The 17,725-nt window shown below is 37.0% G+C and overlaps 1 protein-coding gene across 3 annotated transcripts in view; it reads right to left on the reverse strand.

Annotated features, from left to right (window-relative positions):
- CDH18 (cadherin 18) overlaps positions 1-17,725 on the reverse strand; it is a 602,757-nt gene that overhangs the window by 92,088 nt on the left and 492,944 nt on the right. For all 3 annotated transcript variants that reach the window (XM_040262487.1, XM_040262489.1, XM_040262488.1), the window contains exon 7: positions 10,257-10,510. In XM_040262487.1, the coding sequence (XP_040118421.1) occupies positions 10,257-10,510 (254 nt within the window). The remainder of the gene's footprint in view (positions 1-10,256; positions 10,511-17,725) is intronic.

Here is a 17,725-nt window from a genome sequence, read left to right on the forward strand (position 1 = left end):
AACTAATTTTAAGGTGTAATACAATTATGATTTTTTTTTTATCACTCACTTTTTTTAGACTTCAGTTTGAATCTAAGAAAAATGCAGTTCGTGGTACATCTAGCTGACACTTTAGGCAAATCCACAGGTATATGTAGCAAAAACAGTTAGCTTGGCTGTTCATTTGGAAGTTAGTTAGGGAGGAAATGTTTAGGCAGTTTCAAGGGCTACTCTGATATGATGACTGCATGTGTGCATGCTAAGTCACTTCAGTCCTGTCGACTTTTTGCAACCCTATGGACTGTAGCCCTCCAGGCTTCTCTGCCAAGGGGATTCTCCAGGCAAGAATAATTGAGTGGGTTGCAATTCCCTCCTTCAGAGGATCTTCCCGACCCAGGGATTGAACCTGTATTTCTTATGTCTCCTGCGTTGGCAGGAGATTCTTTACCATTAGCGCCATCTGGGAAGCTTGATATGATGACTGTATGTGTGTGCTTAGTCACTCAGTCTTGTCCAACTCTTGCAACGCCATAGACTGTAGTCTCCCAGGCTCCTCTGTCCATGGGATTCTCCAGGCAAGAATACTGGAGTGGGTTGCCATTTCCTTCTCCAAATCACATTATAACTCAACCACCACTATAAGTTCACTGTATCCTTCATGAACTAGGTATCAGAATGATCTTTATGCTAACTGCTACTTACGAAGTTATATGATCAATGATCAACTAGATGTTGCCTCTGAGGGATTGGTGATCCCCTGGCTATAGACCAGACAAAGTGCAATTAAGTTTGTGCTATCTCAGATTTGTCCAGTAGTTCCTTAGAGTGCTTTAACTGTTTGATTCCATATTCAATCCATGTCTAATTTCATGTTGGCTGAGAAATGGGTTCATTTAACATTTGCAAACTTGTATGTTTTTATAAACCTAAGTTATCATTTTTATTCCCACAACTACTCTCTGTTCTGCCATTCAATATATGCACCTTCATATTACTAGTAAATACATTTTAATGTGATGAGCAAAGTGGAAAGAAAGTGCATTGCATTGAAATATGATAAAATTTTATTGTTAGAATTTCTGGGCAAACAAATAGGCAAACAAGTTTTGGCCATAGGAAGCAGTCAATCTCAATAATGATTACCTTTGTTCAAGAATTTTCTTCAACAGAAGCTACCTATAGGCATAGATTCAAAATAATTATTAATCATGTTAAAGTACATTAGAAAAGTTATTTTTCACTTCAGTAACAAAATTTCAGTCTTTAGAGGCACTTATTATTTTTATTACAGTCTATCTATTTTACCATAAAAATTAATTTAAAACTTGTATAATGGAAATCTATTTTTACAGTGATATATTTGAAGAAACATTAGTTGGATAAAATAATAGAAGATGCCTTTTCATTGTCATACTTCTGATACTTGTACATACAGAATGTGAGTGGTGAAGCTAATATGCTTAAGATCTTGACTCCCAAACAGCTGTTTTCATAAGTTTTACTGACCATGATCAATAGACGGGATAAAGTGTAATCAATATACACCCTGTAGGATATTACAGCAGCTTGGCCTCATCTTTAATTTAACGAAAAGTCACACATCTGCAATGTAGCTGAGATTCATTAAAAAAAATAGTTAAGATTCCCTTAGCTCACTTTGGGGATGCAATTTATTCCACAAGTCATGCATCCAGAAAATAATCTTTCCAAAAGAAAAAAATAGAACATAGGGATCATTTGTCACTTGATAATGTACTGTGCTTAATAAAAAGGGCAGCACATATAGCACACAGATACTTTAGAAAGCTTTTTAACTTCCTGTACTGAAACCTTGATCCAACACAACAACAGCACCTAAAGAAGTGAAATCTCTGCACAAAAAGTAAGTTTCCAACTGTTATTTATGCCTTTAAGTAACAAAGATTTTAAAAATTCCAGCAATCTTGAGTTCTGGAAATGCTCTGGCACCATTTTAAGCATTGTCTTCTTTCTTTGTAAAATTCACATGAAAGCTATTTCAATGTTTTAGTCTCCAGTCAGTAGACTAATAGACGTCACTAAGCAACGATTTAGATATTCATTCCAGAACTAAATTAATTGTACATGCCCAACCAGAACTCAGATTCTCCTTTCGGTGTCAGGACCCTGATCAGGAGTGGTTAACACCACATGCTAAGTTCAGTTCAGTTCAGTTCAGTCGCTCAGTCGTGTCCAACTCTTTGCGACCCCATGAATCGCAGCACGCCAGGCCTCCCTGTCCATCACCAACTCCCGCAGTTCACTCAGATTCACATCCATTAAGTCAGTGATGCCATCCAGCCATCTCATCCTATGTCGTCCCCTTCTCCTCCTGCCCCCAGTCCCTCCCAGCATCAAAGTCTTTTCCAATGAGTCAACTCTTTGCATGAGGTGGCCAAAGTACTGGAGTTTCAGCTTTAGCATTATTCCTTCCAAAGAAATCCCAGGGCTGATCTTCCAAATGGACTGGTTGGATCTTCTTGCAGTCCAAGGGACTCTCAAGAGTCTTTTCCAACACCACAGTTCAAACGCATCAATACTTCGGTGCTCAGCCTTCTTCACAGTCCAACTCTCACATCCATACATGACTACTGGAAAAACCATACCTTGACTAGACGGACCTTAGTCATCAAAGTAATGTCTCTGCTTCTGAATATGCTATCTAATTTGGTCATAACTTTTCTTCCAAGGAGTAAGCATCTTTTAATTTCATGGCTGCAGTCACCATCTGCAGTGATTTTGGAGCCCCAAAAATAAAGTCTGACACTGTTTCCACTGTTTCCCCATCTATTTGCCATGAAGTGATGGGACTGGATGCCATGATCTTCGTTTTCTGAATGTTGAGCTTTAAGCCAACTTTTTCACTCTCCTCTTTCACTTTCATCAAGAGGCTTTTGAGTTCCTCTTCACTTTCTGCCATAAGTGTGGTGTCATCTGCATATCTGAGGTTATTGATATTTCTCCTGGCAATCTTGATTCCAGCTTGTGCTTCTTCCAGTCCAGCGTTTCTCATGATGTACTCCGCATATAAGTTAAATAAGCAGGGTGACAATATACAGCCTTGACGTACTCCTTTTTCTATTTGAAACCAGTCTGTTGTTCCATGTCCAGTTCTAACTGTTGCTTCACGACATGCATACAGATTTCTCAAGAGGCAGGTCAGGTGGTCTGATATTCCCATCTCTTTCAGAATTTTCCACAATTTATTGTGATCCACACAGTCAAAGGCTTTGGCATAGTCAATAAAGCAGAAATAGATGTTTTTCTGGAACTCTCTTGCTTTTCCCATATCCAGTGGATGTTGGCAATTTGATCTCTGGTTCCTCTGCCTTTTCTAAAACCAGCTTGAACATCAGGAAGTTCAGCTCTTTGGTAAATCTGAGACCCACATTTCAAAAATGTTCAGAGACTTTCTGTGTCTTTATTGAAGCATGGTAGAAGAGATCACATTTTATCCAGTCTCTATGAGTTGTCAGTTGTGTGACTGGGTGCTGATTTTTCAGCCATATTAGTCTACGATCTCTTCATCTCTATAAGAACAGATTTGTCTTGGACATCTTTAGGTCCCTTTACATTTGCAAATGCCATAGTCACATGTCATTTAATAGTAAAGTTATTGGTCTCTCTAAATGTACCAACTTGGCTATACGTAATTTGTTGAATCACAAAACAGGAGTCAAAGACAAACACCTGCAGTCTTAATGGAAGCATGTTTTCTATCTGCACTCAGTTTGCATGAAATATCTTAATGAGTTATCTCCTTTGTATCAGAAAACTATGACAGCTTTTATGAGGGTATATTAAGACTTTCTATTAAAGGCTTAATTACAATATTGACTTTCACTGAATTTTTATAAATAGATTTGATCTATAGAATAAAAACTCACTTTAATATGAGTACATTTTGAAACACATTTTCTGAGTATTCTTGCCTTCTTTTCAGAAGTTTGAGTCCTATATTCAAATTTTTTAATCAAATGTTTACTTTCTTTTTCAAGTTTGCTATATGACCTTGTCGTCATTTTTAAATCTCTCTCTCTCTCTCTTTTTTTTTTTTTTTGTTAATTTAAAGAGGTATTTCTAACTGCCATCTCATCATAAGCTATGTGAAAATCTCAGGAAAGTGTAAGAAATTAAGCACTATAATAAAGACACAGTGAACATACTTGAAGCATTTGTTCTCTGAGGCTACAATTGAACTCAAAATCAACTAAGTAAACACACCTAATGCTCTGCAACTATTCTTTTCATAAAGATATTTTAGAAATTTTTTTTTAATTTGGCAGTTATTTCCAAAGCTGATCACAATTTTATTTCTTATTTTAGCATATAAATTGGCTATTGTTTCCTAAATAATGTTATGCTAAGATTTTAAAACAATTACACAAGATATTTAATATTTCCTTCTGATGGCTTAAAGTTATTATGCAAAGAAAATATCAAAATATTACCAATAAGTAAATATATAGATAAATTCAGATTATAAATCAGAGTAGAAAAGGGCAGATTTATTCATATAAATTCACACTAAAGCTCTTCAGTGGATAAGAATCATTGATTGAGGACTTTGGTATTTTCTTTACATTGCAGCAATTCAAGTTATATATCTTTGATTTTACAATGTGGAGAAACTCTAAAATTAAAAAGTTTTTTTCATGAGATGCTAGAGTTAGAAATGGAACTCTTTTCAGCATCTCTTTTCTCCAGCGTATGAAACACATCTGAACATAAAACATTCATTTCCAACTACATGACATTTGACTTCTGTAATGCAGTTTACACTGTTATTATTTGAAACACATGAGCAGCAGTTTGGGGCTTCAAAAAAACAGGGGTTTTTCTAGTGAAGCAAAACTGAATTTAAATTCTGGATCTGCCACAGTATCACTGTGTAAAATTGGCCAAAATTCCCGTCTGCACCTTGACTATAGAATGGGACTAATACTGCAGCCTCAGGTTTGTTACAAAAATCTGGGGCATGTTATTACAAACCCCTGGCCCACAGATCAGTTCAGTTCAGTTCAGTTCAGTCGCTCAGTCGTGTCCGACTCTTTGCGACCCCATGAATCACAGCACGCCAGGCCTCCCTGTCCATCACCAACTCCGGGAATTCACTCAGACTCACGTCCATTGAGTCCGTGATGCCATCCAGCCATCTCATCCTCGGTCGTCCCCTTCTCCTACTGCCCCCAATCCCTCCCAGCATCAGAGTCTTTTCCAATGAGTCAACTCTTCACATGAGGTGGCCAAAGTACTGGAGTTTCAACTTTAGCATCATTCCTTCCAAAGAAATCCCAGGGCTGATCTCCTTCAGAATGGACTGGTTGGATCTCCTTGCAGTCCAAGGGACTCTCAAGAGTCTTCTCCAACACCACAGTTCAAAAGCATCAATTATTCAGTGCTCAGCCTTCTTCACAGTCCAACTCTCACATCCATACATGACTACTGGAAAAACCAAAGCCTTGACTAGACGGGCCTTTGTTGGCAAAGTAATGTCTATGCTTTTGAATATGATATCTAGGTTGGTCATAACTTTCCTTACAAGGAGTAAGCGTCTTTTAATTTCAGGGATGCAATCACCATCTGCAGTGATTTTGGAGCCCCCAAAAATAAAGTCTGACACTGTTTCCACTGTTTCCCCATCTATTTGCCATGAAGTGATGGGACTGGATGCCATGATCTTCGTTTTCTGAATGTTAAGCTTTAAGCCAACTTTTTCACTCTCCTCTTTCACTTTCATCAAGAGGCTTTTGAGTTCCTCTTCACTTTCTGCCATAAGGGTGGTGTCATCTGCATATCTGAGGTTATTGATATTTCTCCTGGCAATCTTGATTCTAGCTTGTGCTTCTTCCAGTCCAGCATTTCTCATGATGTCCTCTGCATCTAAGTTAAATAAGCAGGGTGACAATATACAGCCTTGACGCACTCCTTTTCCTATTTGAAACCAGTCTGTTGTTCCATGTCCAGTTCTAACTGTTGCTTCCTGACCTGCATATAGGTTTCTCAAGAGGCAGGTCAGGTGGTCTGATATTCCCATCTCTTTCAGAATTTTCCACAGTTTGTTGTGATCCACACAGTCAAAGGCTTTGGCATAGTCAATAAAGCAGAAATAGATATTTTTCTGGAACTCTCTTGCTTTTTCCATGATCCAGTGGATGTTGGCAATTTGACCTCTGGTTCCTCTGGCCCACAGATAGCAAGCAATAAATAGTGACACGATGCAGGATCACATTTCCAGAAAGCTCTCTAGCTTCTCTTGTGCATCTAAGGAGTGCTCATATGTCAGCAGCTACTGAGGAAATTCCTGAATTCAGCAAGTGAGCACAGCCTTTTTAAACAAAGGTTTCTTCACTTTTGGTAAATAGCCCAGTTCTGATTTTTATTTTTAAGAGAGTTGATGGTGATATTGCTGCAAATTGCACATCCTTGTTTTGAGTTAAAAGAGACAAAAGCAGGACATGGTCTGCTCTTAAAAATCTGAAGAATCTTACTAATAGTTTAGAAAATTGAAAATACAAAAGACAAGTCAGGAAGCTTTTCACAAATGCCTGTAAGGCTAAAACTCCCTTTCATTATCAATGCTACAGACTTGGACTTAATTGCATTTCAGGGCACAAGGCAAGGTACATCTTTTCAGTGTGCACTTCCTTAATTAGTACAAACATTTGGTCCCTGGGAAAGGTAGAAGAATAAGGATTGCTTTTGTATTTGTTAATGTTTTCTGTTTTTTATTCCCTGGTAGCACCTAGAGGCCCATGTGAATGACACATTTTTATTAAAATCAAGAACAAATATTATGTAAATTATGCCCCCAAACACCAGCTATGCAGTCTGATTATTTTAAGACAGCTTCGGAAGGATTCATTTTAGTTGTCTAACCAAAACAAAGCTGAAAGAAAAATGTACATTCTAATGGATCTGTGCTTCTCAATATCTGCATTTAGAGACATATACCCATCAGTTTTGCATAGCAACAACTGGGCATATGTGTGTAACATACCTGGTGTTCAATTAAATGCCCTCAATAATATAGAGCAACTACAGAGGCAAACAGCACTATAAATGGAACAATTATATATAAATAATTTTTGCTAAATAAAATGCATATGTTGAAACATTCATATGAATATGCATTTATGTGAAATACATATGCATATAGGGTATGCATTGCCCCAAAATATTTTTCAACATTTGCCATGAGTATAATTAGCACCCCAATTTTACCAGCATACTACCCAGTTTGGTTTATTCTGTGTGAGGGTTTTTTGACCTCAGCACTATTGATATTCTGGACCAGAAAATTCTTTGTTGTGGGGACTCACTTGTGAGTGGTAAGATGTTCCGGACCACCCCTGACCTCTGCCTGAAAATGAGAATAATATTCTTCCCTCAGTTGTGACTACCAAACACTTCTTCAGACATTGTCAAATGTCCCCAGGTAGGGGGTACTTTGGGGCTTCCCAGGTGGCTCAGTGGTAAAGAATCTGCCTGCCAATGCAGGAGACAGAGATTCCATCCCCGGGTCAGGAAGATTCGCTGGAGAAGGAAATGGAACACACTCCAGTATTCTTGCCTGGGAAATCCCATTGGCAGAGGAGCCCAGTGGGCTACAGTCCATGGGGTTTCAAAGGAACTGCATTTGACATGACTTAGTAACTAAATAACAAAAGCAGAGATTTTGCCCTTGGATGACTACTGTTTTATGTGGAATCAGTGTTTTTGTTTGATTGTTTGTTTGTTTATTGGGATATACAGAAGCAACACTGAGAGAAAGTCTGTCACTGACCTCAATGTTTCCTCCTTTGGCCTGTCTTTTGGGAACATATATTCCTCCCTTCACAGCATTTTGACGTTTTGAAAATCCATTATTATTTATTTTGAAATTTACATCTTCCTATCACTGTGTTTATTAAACTCACTCATGCATTTTTGAGTTCTCTTTTTCCCCCATTGACATTGCTGTCAGGATGAATTTCCAAGATGTTGGCTTAGTGCAAAGCCTTTGTACAATCTCTCTTGAGCTTCTTTTTACAACCTCATTATTTGCCATTCCCACACAGGTAACCTAAGCTCCTTGTGTACACAACAAACTGCAGTTACTTTCCCTAGTCTTCGCCTGTGTAGTCCTTAACCTGGGTTTTGAACCTCAATTCAGTCTTCCTCAATTCATTCCCTCTAGAAGATATCAGGCACACTTCCCTGCATTTGTATTAGATCTTTATTCTCTCTCTCCACTGGACTTCAAGCTGCTGTGTGTGTGTGTGTGTGTTTAATTTCTTTATCATGAGAAATATTATAATATTTGCATATGATATGGTGCTTTAGATATCACTTTAAATTCCACGTACCTCCTGCTGCTTTTAACTACAAATATAGAATGTATCATTGATATCAAGCTTTAGTTTTAAAAAGAAAGTCTTACCCATCTTTATCAAATATTTTCACATCAAATTCACAGCATGAAATATTTTTATTCTCAAAAGATGTTGGCTCTTTTAGGTAAATGACCACTGATTTATAAGTATCCTTTATAACGCTTGGAGAAGGAAATGGCAACCCAGTCCAGTAGCTTTGCCTGGAGAATCTGAAGGACAGAGGAGCCTGGTGGGCTGCAGTCCATGGGGTCTCAAAGAGTCAGGCATGACCAAGCGAGTAACACTTCCACACTTTATGATGTTAGCTTTTAATGTAGTTAGTTTAAAAGACACATTTTCCTTATGAAATGCATATGGCCTTCTATGGAATGATGAAGCATAGTGGGTTTTCCTGTGGTTGAACAAATAAGCACATCAACTTCTGCTTGGAACCCTTAATTAAAGATCAACATTCACAACTGAGTTCATTCATCTTGTTTTGTATACTTTGCCTATTCTGCTTCTAGCAATGTTGAGTTCTTGTTCTCAGTGTGACAGAAGGGTTATCAACTAACAGAGTGATTTTTCTACATTCACAGATGAAACAGAATTATTAAATACATAACTTTGTGCTCTGAACATTGTTTCTCTCCATACGTGAGTGTTCTGGTCATTTCTTTTAAATTTAAAAAGAATCATTCTTATATAACAGGAAATTGAAACCCTTTACATAGATTTCATAGATTCTGAGGAGACTATCATACTAGCTTTTGTTAAAATGGATGAGAACTAAAGAGAGTGAGAATATAGCCTTGATGGGAAAAAGCAGACAGACTTGTTAAGGATTTCAGACCTTCTAGGGCCTTAGAATTATCCAAGGGTATATATACAAGGTAACTAAAGAGTTTTATATATTTACATTGTTCTTTGATTTTTATCATAATTAAGATACACAAATCTTTCTGATTATGCAAGGAAAGCTTTAATTATCTCTATGCATGACATGCCACAATAATGTTAGTGAGCACTTACTGTGTTAAGTACTTTCTGTCAATGTAATTTAATTCTGTCAACATATTCATGTAACATTATTATTTCTTATTCATTTACTTGATATTGAGAGTTAGCAAGGTTAAATGACTGTATAAGATTACAAAACTAGTAAATCAAGTCACCAGAATTCTCACATTGGTCTTCCTGTCATTAGAGGTGAGTCTCTAACCTGCCTTAAGTTTCAGGAGCTGGTGATGGGCAGGGAAGCCTGGTGTGCTGCAGTCCATGGGGTTGCAAAGAGTCAGGCATGACTGAGCGATTGAACTGAACTGAACTGAACCTGCCTTGGATGAGTTAGTATTTATTGAGTGGCTATTAGCTGCAGGCCACTTGTCTTGGAACTTAGAGTACCTTGCTTGATAAATAATCATAATAACTCTGAGAGATACATATTAGTGTTCTTCTTTTAGAAATAAGGGTAGATAATTTCCTAAAGGTTTACCACATTATGATAGAACAAGGACTCAGAGATGAATGCTATTCCCAAATGCTCACCTTTTTTTCACTGTATTTATATTCCCTATTACTAAGGTACCAAAGAGTTTCTAATCTGCACTGAAATATTTCTCTATAAATTTTTCCAGTCAATAATGCCCCCATCTATGATCAAATGAAAAAAAAAATCATCTGTGTGGTCACCAATATATTCAGAAAGATAGCTACATGTATGCTAAATTTCACAGAAACCCATCTGTTATTTACTCAGTTAATGAAACAGATGATACTATCATTGAATTGCATTAATGGAAAATAACATGGAAAATAAACATTTTAAATATTATTTATCCATTTAAAATTATTATCAGAGACAATAAAATCTTCATATGTCTAAAAGGAGAAAGTATACCATACCTTACTAAGCTATTAGCACTGTCAGGATCTTGGGCCAAAACTGTGCCAACAACTGTCCCAATCTTGGCATTTTCATAGACTTCCATGACATAGGAAGGCATGGAAAATAGTGGTGGCTCATCTACATCCCCGACAATGATCTTCAGCATGGTAGCATCTTTAAAAGGACCCAAGTGAGAAAAGCGAAAATCAAGGTGTGTATTGGCTCCTTCTATGTTGAGGGTATATGACTTCTTTTTCTCATAGTTCAGTGGCTGTGGGGAAAAAATAAGATTTCCAATATTATGACTCCCGTCACTTTTCAAACAAATATTTCCTTTTCCATTTTTGAAACAAACAAACATGGATATGTTTAGGTTGATCTATCCACTCATAAACAAACTATGAAGTTTGTCTTAGCAGTAATATCTACATCAGAAATCACGGAAACTCAAGTCTGAAACAACAGTGATTTTTCACAGCCATAAATGTGATGATAATTAGGGACAAAAGAATATTTCCCCCAGTCAAGCTAACATTGCTTTTTGGGGAAACTCTTCAAGCAATTTTTTTTCTATCTCCTCTTCGACTTAAGTCATTAACTTTTTAAAATATTTGCTGTGTGGATGTGCAGTCTCTCAGTTGTGTCCAACTCTTTGTGACCCCAGGGACTGGAACCCACCAGGCTCCTCTGTCCATGGGATTGTCCCAGTAAGCATACTGTAGTGTGTTGCCATTTCCACCTCCAGGGGATCTCCCCAACCCAGCGAGGGAACTTGCATCTTTTGCACTGCAGGTGGATTCTTTGCTCCTGAACCAATGGGGAAATGTTTTCTATCAATCTGCTAAATTGAAAAAGTACTTTTTTGTTTGTTTGCTTTGTACTTAATCTATCTTCTACCATTGATTTTTATCTATCATCATCTTATTTTTACCTTGCTGGTCTTAAACTTGATATCTTATTTTAAAATCTGACAAATGTTTAAGCTTTCAATTAATATTATCTTGAAATTTTAGCAAAAGGTTTTATACAGACTTCTAAAGTTCATTTTTATAGTTTTAATGTAATCACTACTTTTTTGCTTGTAATACCATTTCATATATTTATTTTGGTTTACATTTCCTTTATTATGATAGTTTTATCCACTTTGTTTTTTCAATTGTATGCTTGTTTATACCATTTATCTTTTTAGCTTTGAATCAGCATTAATAGTTTCTCTGTATCTTTCTAGTTATTTTTTCATCTTTAAAAAAATCATCCAGATAATATTTATGTATCTTCTATTAATATATTTATCAGGAGCCATGAATTTGACTTCACATACAATAATGAAGAACTAGATCAATCTTGGTGTTTTGTCCAAGAGAATATATGGTCTATTATAGGATACAAAATAGTAAACACACATTTATAGCACTGGACACTTAGTGATATATGACATTGTAGGCATTATGAACAGCAACCTACTCCAGTATTCTTGTCTGGAAAAACCCATGGATGCAGGATCTTCATGGGCTACAGTCCATGGGGTTGCAAAGAGTAGTACATGACTTAGCAACACCAACATCAAGTTTTATGAAAATAAGAAGGATGCAGAAATAGAAACAAGAGTGTGTGAGTAAGTAGGTAGTATTTCCAAGAGGAAGTACCTTTATAGGTAATGATGGGAACATTTGAAAGTGTTAAACATGAGGGACATAACAGGTTCTGTAATCCAAAATGTCCTTAGTTACAGGATTAATCACACTGAAAGTCTCCATGGTGATGTTATGTTACTGCAGGCAATGCAGAGATCAACCTTATATTTTGAGCCTGCAGAAGTACCTATAGATTAATACCTATGAGAAAAAAACTATAGATATTTTCCACCCCTATTTCTGCAACTGATTTTGCAGCAGTCTGCTTCATTCTTGCAGTCTTCTTTCCTGGCAGGATCAGAGAATGATCATTCCCTAGGTGGACATCAGATATTTTCATTTACCCTAAGGCCCAAGGAGAAGCTATAGAGCACATTTAGTGGGATTTTATAAACAGAAAGTCAGTCCTACTGATGATTATTTCCCTTATCTCTTCTGAGTTGCCTTGAAAAATTGACCTACCCAGGGTTGGAGATTGTATAGGAGGAAAACAACCATTTAAAAAGATACTTGATTCCTGGAAGAAAAGCTATGACAAAACTACACAGCATATTGAAAAGCAGAGACTTTACTTTGCTGACAAAGGTCCAAATAGTCAAAGCTATGGTTTTTCTAGTAGTCGTGTATGGATGACTACTAGTAGTCATGTATGGTGAGAGTTGGACCATAAAGAAGGATGAGTGCCAGAGAATGGATGGCTTTGAACTGTGGTGTTGGAAAAGACTGTTGAGAGTCCCTTGGACTGCAAAGAGATCCAACCAATCCATCCTAAAGGAAATCAGTCCTGAATATTCATTGAAAGGACTGATGCTGAAGCTCCAATAGTTTGGCCACCTGATGGGAAGAATTGACTCATTTGAAAAGACGCTGATGCTGGGAAAGATTTAAGGCAGGAGGAGAGGGAGACAAGAGAGGATCAGATGGCTGGATGACATCACCGACTCAAGTAAACTCCAGGAGTTGGTAATGGACAGGGAAGCCTGATGTGCTGTAGTCCATGGGGTCACACAGAGTTGGACATGACTGAGTGACTGAACTGAACTGACTGAACTTCCAAACAAAATAATAACAACCTAGAAGAAATAATACTTCTCAGGGAGATAGATAAGACATTGTCATTACATTATTTTACAAGTGTTTATAAGACAAAACAAAATATTAAAAATGTTAAAAACTCAAATTCTTAAATGTGAGCCAAATATATAATACATATACATTTATACACAGCAAAATATTATGCATTTTAGATTTATATATATATATATTTTTAATTAATTTATTTATTTTTAATTTTTACTTTACAATTCTGTATTGGTTTTGGCATAGATTGACATGAATCCACCACAGGTGTACATGCGTTCCCAAACATGAACCCCCCTCCCACCCCCCTCCCCACAACATCTCTCTGGGTCATCCCCGCGCGTCAGCCCCAAGCGTGTCATATCCTGCATCAGACATAGACTGGCATTTCGATTCTTACATGTTATTATACATGTTTCAATGCCATTCTCTCAAATCATCACACCCTCTCCCTCTCCCTCTGAGTCCAAAAGTCCGCTATACACATCTGTGTCTTTTTTGCTGTCCTGCATACAGGGTCATCACTGCCATCTTCCTAAATTCCATATATATGTGTTAGTATACTGTATTGGTGTTTTTCTTTCTGGCTCACTTCACTCTGTATAATCGGCTCCAGTTTCATCCATCTCATCAGAACTGATTCAAATGTATTCTTTTTAATGGCTGAGTAATACTCCATTGTGTATATGTACCACAGCTTTCTTATCCATTCATCTACTGATGGACATCTAGGTTGTTTCCATGTCCTGGCTATTATAAACAGTGCTGCGATGAACATTGGGGTACATGTGTTTCTTTCAATTCTGGTTTCCTCTGTGTGTATGCCCAACAGTGGGATTGCTGGGTCATAAGGCATTTCTATTTGCAATTTTTTAAGGAATCTCCACACTGTTCTCCAGAGTGGCTGTACTAGTTTGCATTCCCACCAACAGTGTAGGAGGGTTCCCTTCTCTCCACACCCTCTCCAGCATTTATTGCTTGCAGATTTTTGGATCGCAGACATTCTGACTGGTGTGAAGTGGTACCTCATTGTGGTTTTGATTTGCATTTCTCTAATAATGAGTGATGTTGAGCATCTTTTCATGTGTTTGTTAGCCATCCGTATGTCTTCTTTGGAGAAATGTCTATTTAGTTCTTTGGCCCATTTTTTTATTGGGTCGTTTATTTTTCTGGAATTGAGCTGCAGGAGTTGCTTGTATATTTTTGAGATTAGTTGTTTGTCAGTTGCTTCATTTGCTATTATTTTCTCCCATTCGGAAGGCTGTCTTTTCAGTTTGCTTATGTTTTCCTTTGTTGTGCAGAAGCTTTTAATTTTAATTAGATCCCATTTGTTTATTTTTGCTTTTATTTCCAGAATTCTGGGAGGTGGATCGTAGAGGATCCTGCTGTGGTTTATGTCAGAGAGTGTTTTGCCTATGTTCTCCTCTAACAGTTTTATAGTTTCTGGTCTTACATTTAGATTTATATATTTTAAAGAAGTGAAAGCAAAGTATCACTGGAAGGACTGATGCTGAAGCTCTAATACATTGGCCACTTGGTGCGAAGTGCCGGCTCATTGGAAAAGACCCTGATGCTGGGAAAGATAGAAGGTAGGAGAAGAAGGGGATGACAGAGAACAAGATGGTAGTTTGTCATCATCAACTCAATGGACATGAGTTTGAGCATACTCCAGGAGATAGTGAAGGAGAGGGAAGCCAGGCATGCTGCAGTCCATGGGGTTGCAAAGAATGGGACACGACTGAGTGACAGAACAAGAATTTTAAAGAAAGGCTAATTGACCTGCAGTTTATGACCCACCAAGTGGGAGTCATTTCCTTCTCAGAGAATTAAAGCTAGAAATGAATTGCCAGTGTATCTAATATCCATCTTGTTTGGGGACTTGCATGACTTTTAGTTGGACCCACAGATTCATTATACTTTTCTTTCTTTGACTCCTTTCTCCTTAACATTAGTAAGTAAGAATCTATTTTGGAGTAATTCAATAAGTTTCATCCAAATTTAAATGACCTCACCTCAAAATGGTACACAATTGCTGCCTATCAAGAATTAGGTGCATGGATATGGTCCCCTTGGCATAGAGGAGCAGGGACCGTCAGAATCTAGATATTTGGCTCATGGAAAGCAACACCCTTGGCAGGTTTACTACTTGTTGAAAATCAATAATTTTTTAGACTTAACCCACTGTATCTGGTAGACTTTGTCATGACTAAGGTTCATTGATAGTCAGAAAGACTTTCAATGCAACTTGTGGAAATGATTTTAGCCACATCTATCCCATCAGATATTATTATCAAGCCGTGCATCCAATACAACAGGCATCTCTCTTTCCATTTTTAGCAGATCCCCTGGCAAGTTAGATGTCATTTATCTTAACACTGGCCTACCTACTGCTAAGGTACAGCTTTTTATGTGAATACATGGTTTCATGTTTATGATTAACTCATATATATTTAAGTACCCCAAGAAAGAGATAATCATTTTAAAGGACCTGTTTGTCAAGTCTGACAGATGGATGGATAGGACCCATCTCAAGTCACTAAGGAAAGAGAAGATATTTTGGATCATGACAAAATTTCAGAAGCAGATGAATTAATAACACACATGGAAATAGTTTTAGTAAGCTCATTTATAAAGAAAACACTGTAGTGCTAAATTGCAAATTAGAGAAACTGGAAATAAATTACAATTTTGGAGGATTCTTTTGTAAGATTATGTATACAAAATAAAGTATGTTAATTCTTGGTTTTATATTAAAACAAAGAATATACAATAGTATATAAAGAATTAGGATTATAATTTTTTCCATTTACTGTAAATCCTGGTAATGCCATCCAAGTATGTATTATTCACACACTATAAGCAGATCACTCAGTAATTTCCTAATAATCTTTTGTTCCCAGGAAATTAGTTAGAACTCTGTCTAAGGGTATCATTTTTTATAGTTACAAGATTTTCATTTTTATTATGTGAAAGTAGTCTATCAAAAACAATAAATCAAGAACAGTGAAATCTATTCATCTAATACCTAGTTGTAATTAAAAGATGAAGGGAAAAAATTTTAAAACATTCTCAGTTTATAAAAATACCAAAGAAAGCAAAAAAAAAAAAGACATGTTTACCTGAGAGTATACAAAACACACACTTTTCCTATCTTAAAACAAAACAGTAACCAAAAAAAAAAAAAGGATACAGAACAAATTCATATGTGTGAGGCATAGTAGGAAGTTGATTAGGGCAATTAAAGAACCAGAGATTGTTTATGAGTATTATAAATAACATTTTCCAGCTATACAATGTTAAAATTTCAACCGCCCATGCCTGCAGTTTTTTGGGGCAGGATTCTGACATTTGAATTGGACAGAAGATTAAAACAATCAACCCTTTTGAGCCACTTGACAACTCTTGGAAAGATGAGCCTCCAGTCTTTGATAATGTTCACCCCAATATTCTCCCCGAGATTTCCCCGCCCCAAGATATTGGTGTGCGGGGGGGGGGGGGGTCTATAATTTGCATACAGTTTATCCCATTTGACAAAATATCAGACCCATGGCAAGTTTCTTTTTTCTTTCTTTCTTTTCAAAACTGTAAATCTGGATTACCAGTTCAGTGTTTAAGATGAGAAGCAGGTGAGTCTAAGGGAAAGGTGTTCTATTGGAGTTTACTAACATAATCTTAATGTTTAAGGAGAAATATTCCAGGAACTCTGTCAAACTCTGTTTTCATTTTCTTTTTTTGCCTTGGCCTTAATTCCCTGGATTGGTCTCAGTTGCAGTACAAGTTCCTAGAGTCAGGAACCAAAACTACGTCATCATCAATGCTCACAGTTAACAAATGTATTCATTGGAAGGACTGATGCTGAAGCTTAAGTTTCAATACTTTGGCCACATGATGCGAAGAACTGACTCAGTGAAAAAGACCCTGATGCTGGGAAAGATTGAAGGCAGAAGAAGAAGGGGACAACAGAGGATGAGATGATTGGATGGCATCACTGACTCGATGGACATGAGTTTGAGCAAGTTCCAGAAGTTGGTGAAGGACAGGGAAAGCTGGCATGCTGTAGTCCATGGAATTGCAAAGAGTCGGACACAACTGAGCGACTGAATTGAACTGAACTGATGACTATTGTTGATAAATTTAGTAAATTAAAATAATTTTAATATCATATATGTCAATTGCCAAATAGGATATACTTATGCCAGGAAACTGTCATTTATGATATGAGAAATTAACTAGCTAAATTTAATTTTTTTTAATTTTAGTATTTTATCTAGCTATGCTAAATATGATACAATCATGATAATCATAATTGGTAATCAAATATACTAGCGATATATAATTACTAGGAACTATAACAAAGATATGTATTGACATATCCTTGATATTTATTAATATCCTTGCTGCTGCTGCTGCTGCTAAGTTGCTTCAATCATGTACGACTCTGTGCGACCCCATAGACGGCAGCCCACCAGGTTCCTCTGTCCCTGGGATTCTCCAGGCAAGAATACTGGAGTGAGTTGCCATTTCCTTCTCCAGTGCATGCATGCATCCTAAGTCACTTCAGTCATGTCTGACTCTGTGCAACCCCATGGACAGCAGCCCACCAGGCTCCTCTGTCCACAGAGTTCTCTAGGTAAGAATACTGGAGTGGGTTGCCATTTCCTTCTCCATAATATCCTTGATATCCTAATATAATTGATTTTCTGACACTGAACCATTTCTGGAATAATTCAACTTGTGCTTTGTTTTACTAGAATGGTTCTACAGGTGACAGT

The sequence above is a fragment of the Oryx dammah genome, unplaced genomic scaffold, assembly GCF_014754425.2.
Source record: "Oryx dammah isolate SB20612 unplaced genomic scaffold, SCBI_Odam_1.1 HiC_scaffold_20, whole genome shotgun sequence".
Lineage (NCBI taxonomy): Eukaryota > Metazoa > Chordata > Mammalia > Artiodactyla > Bovidae > Oryx > Oryx dammah.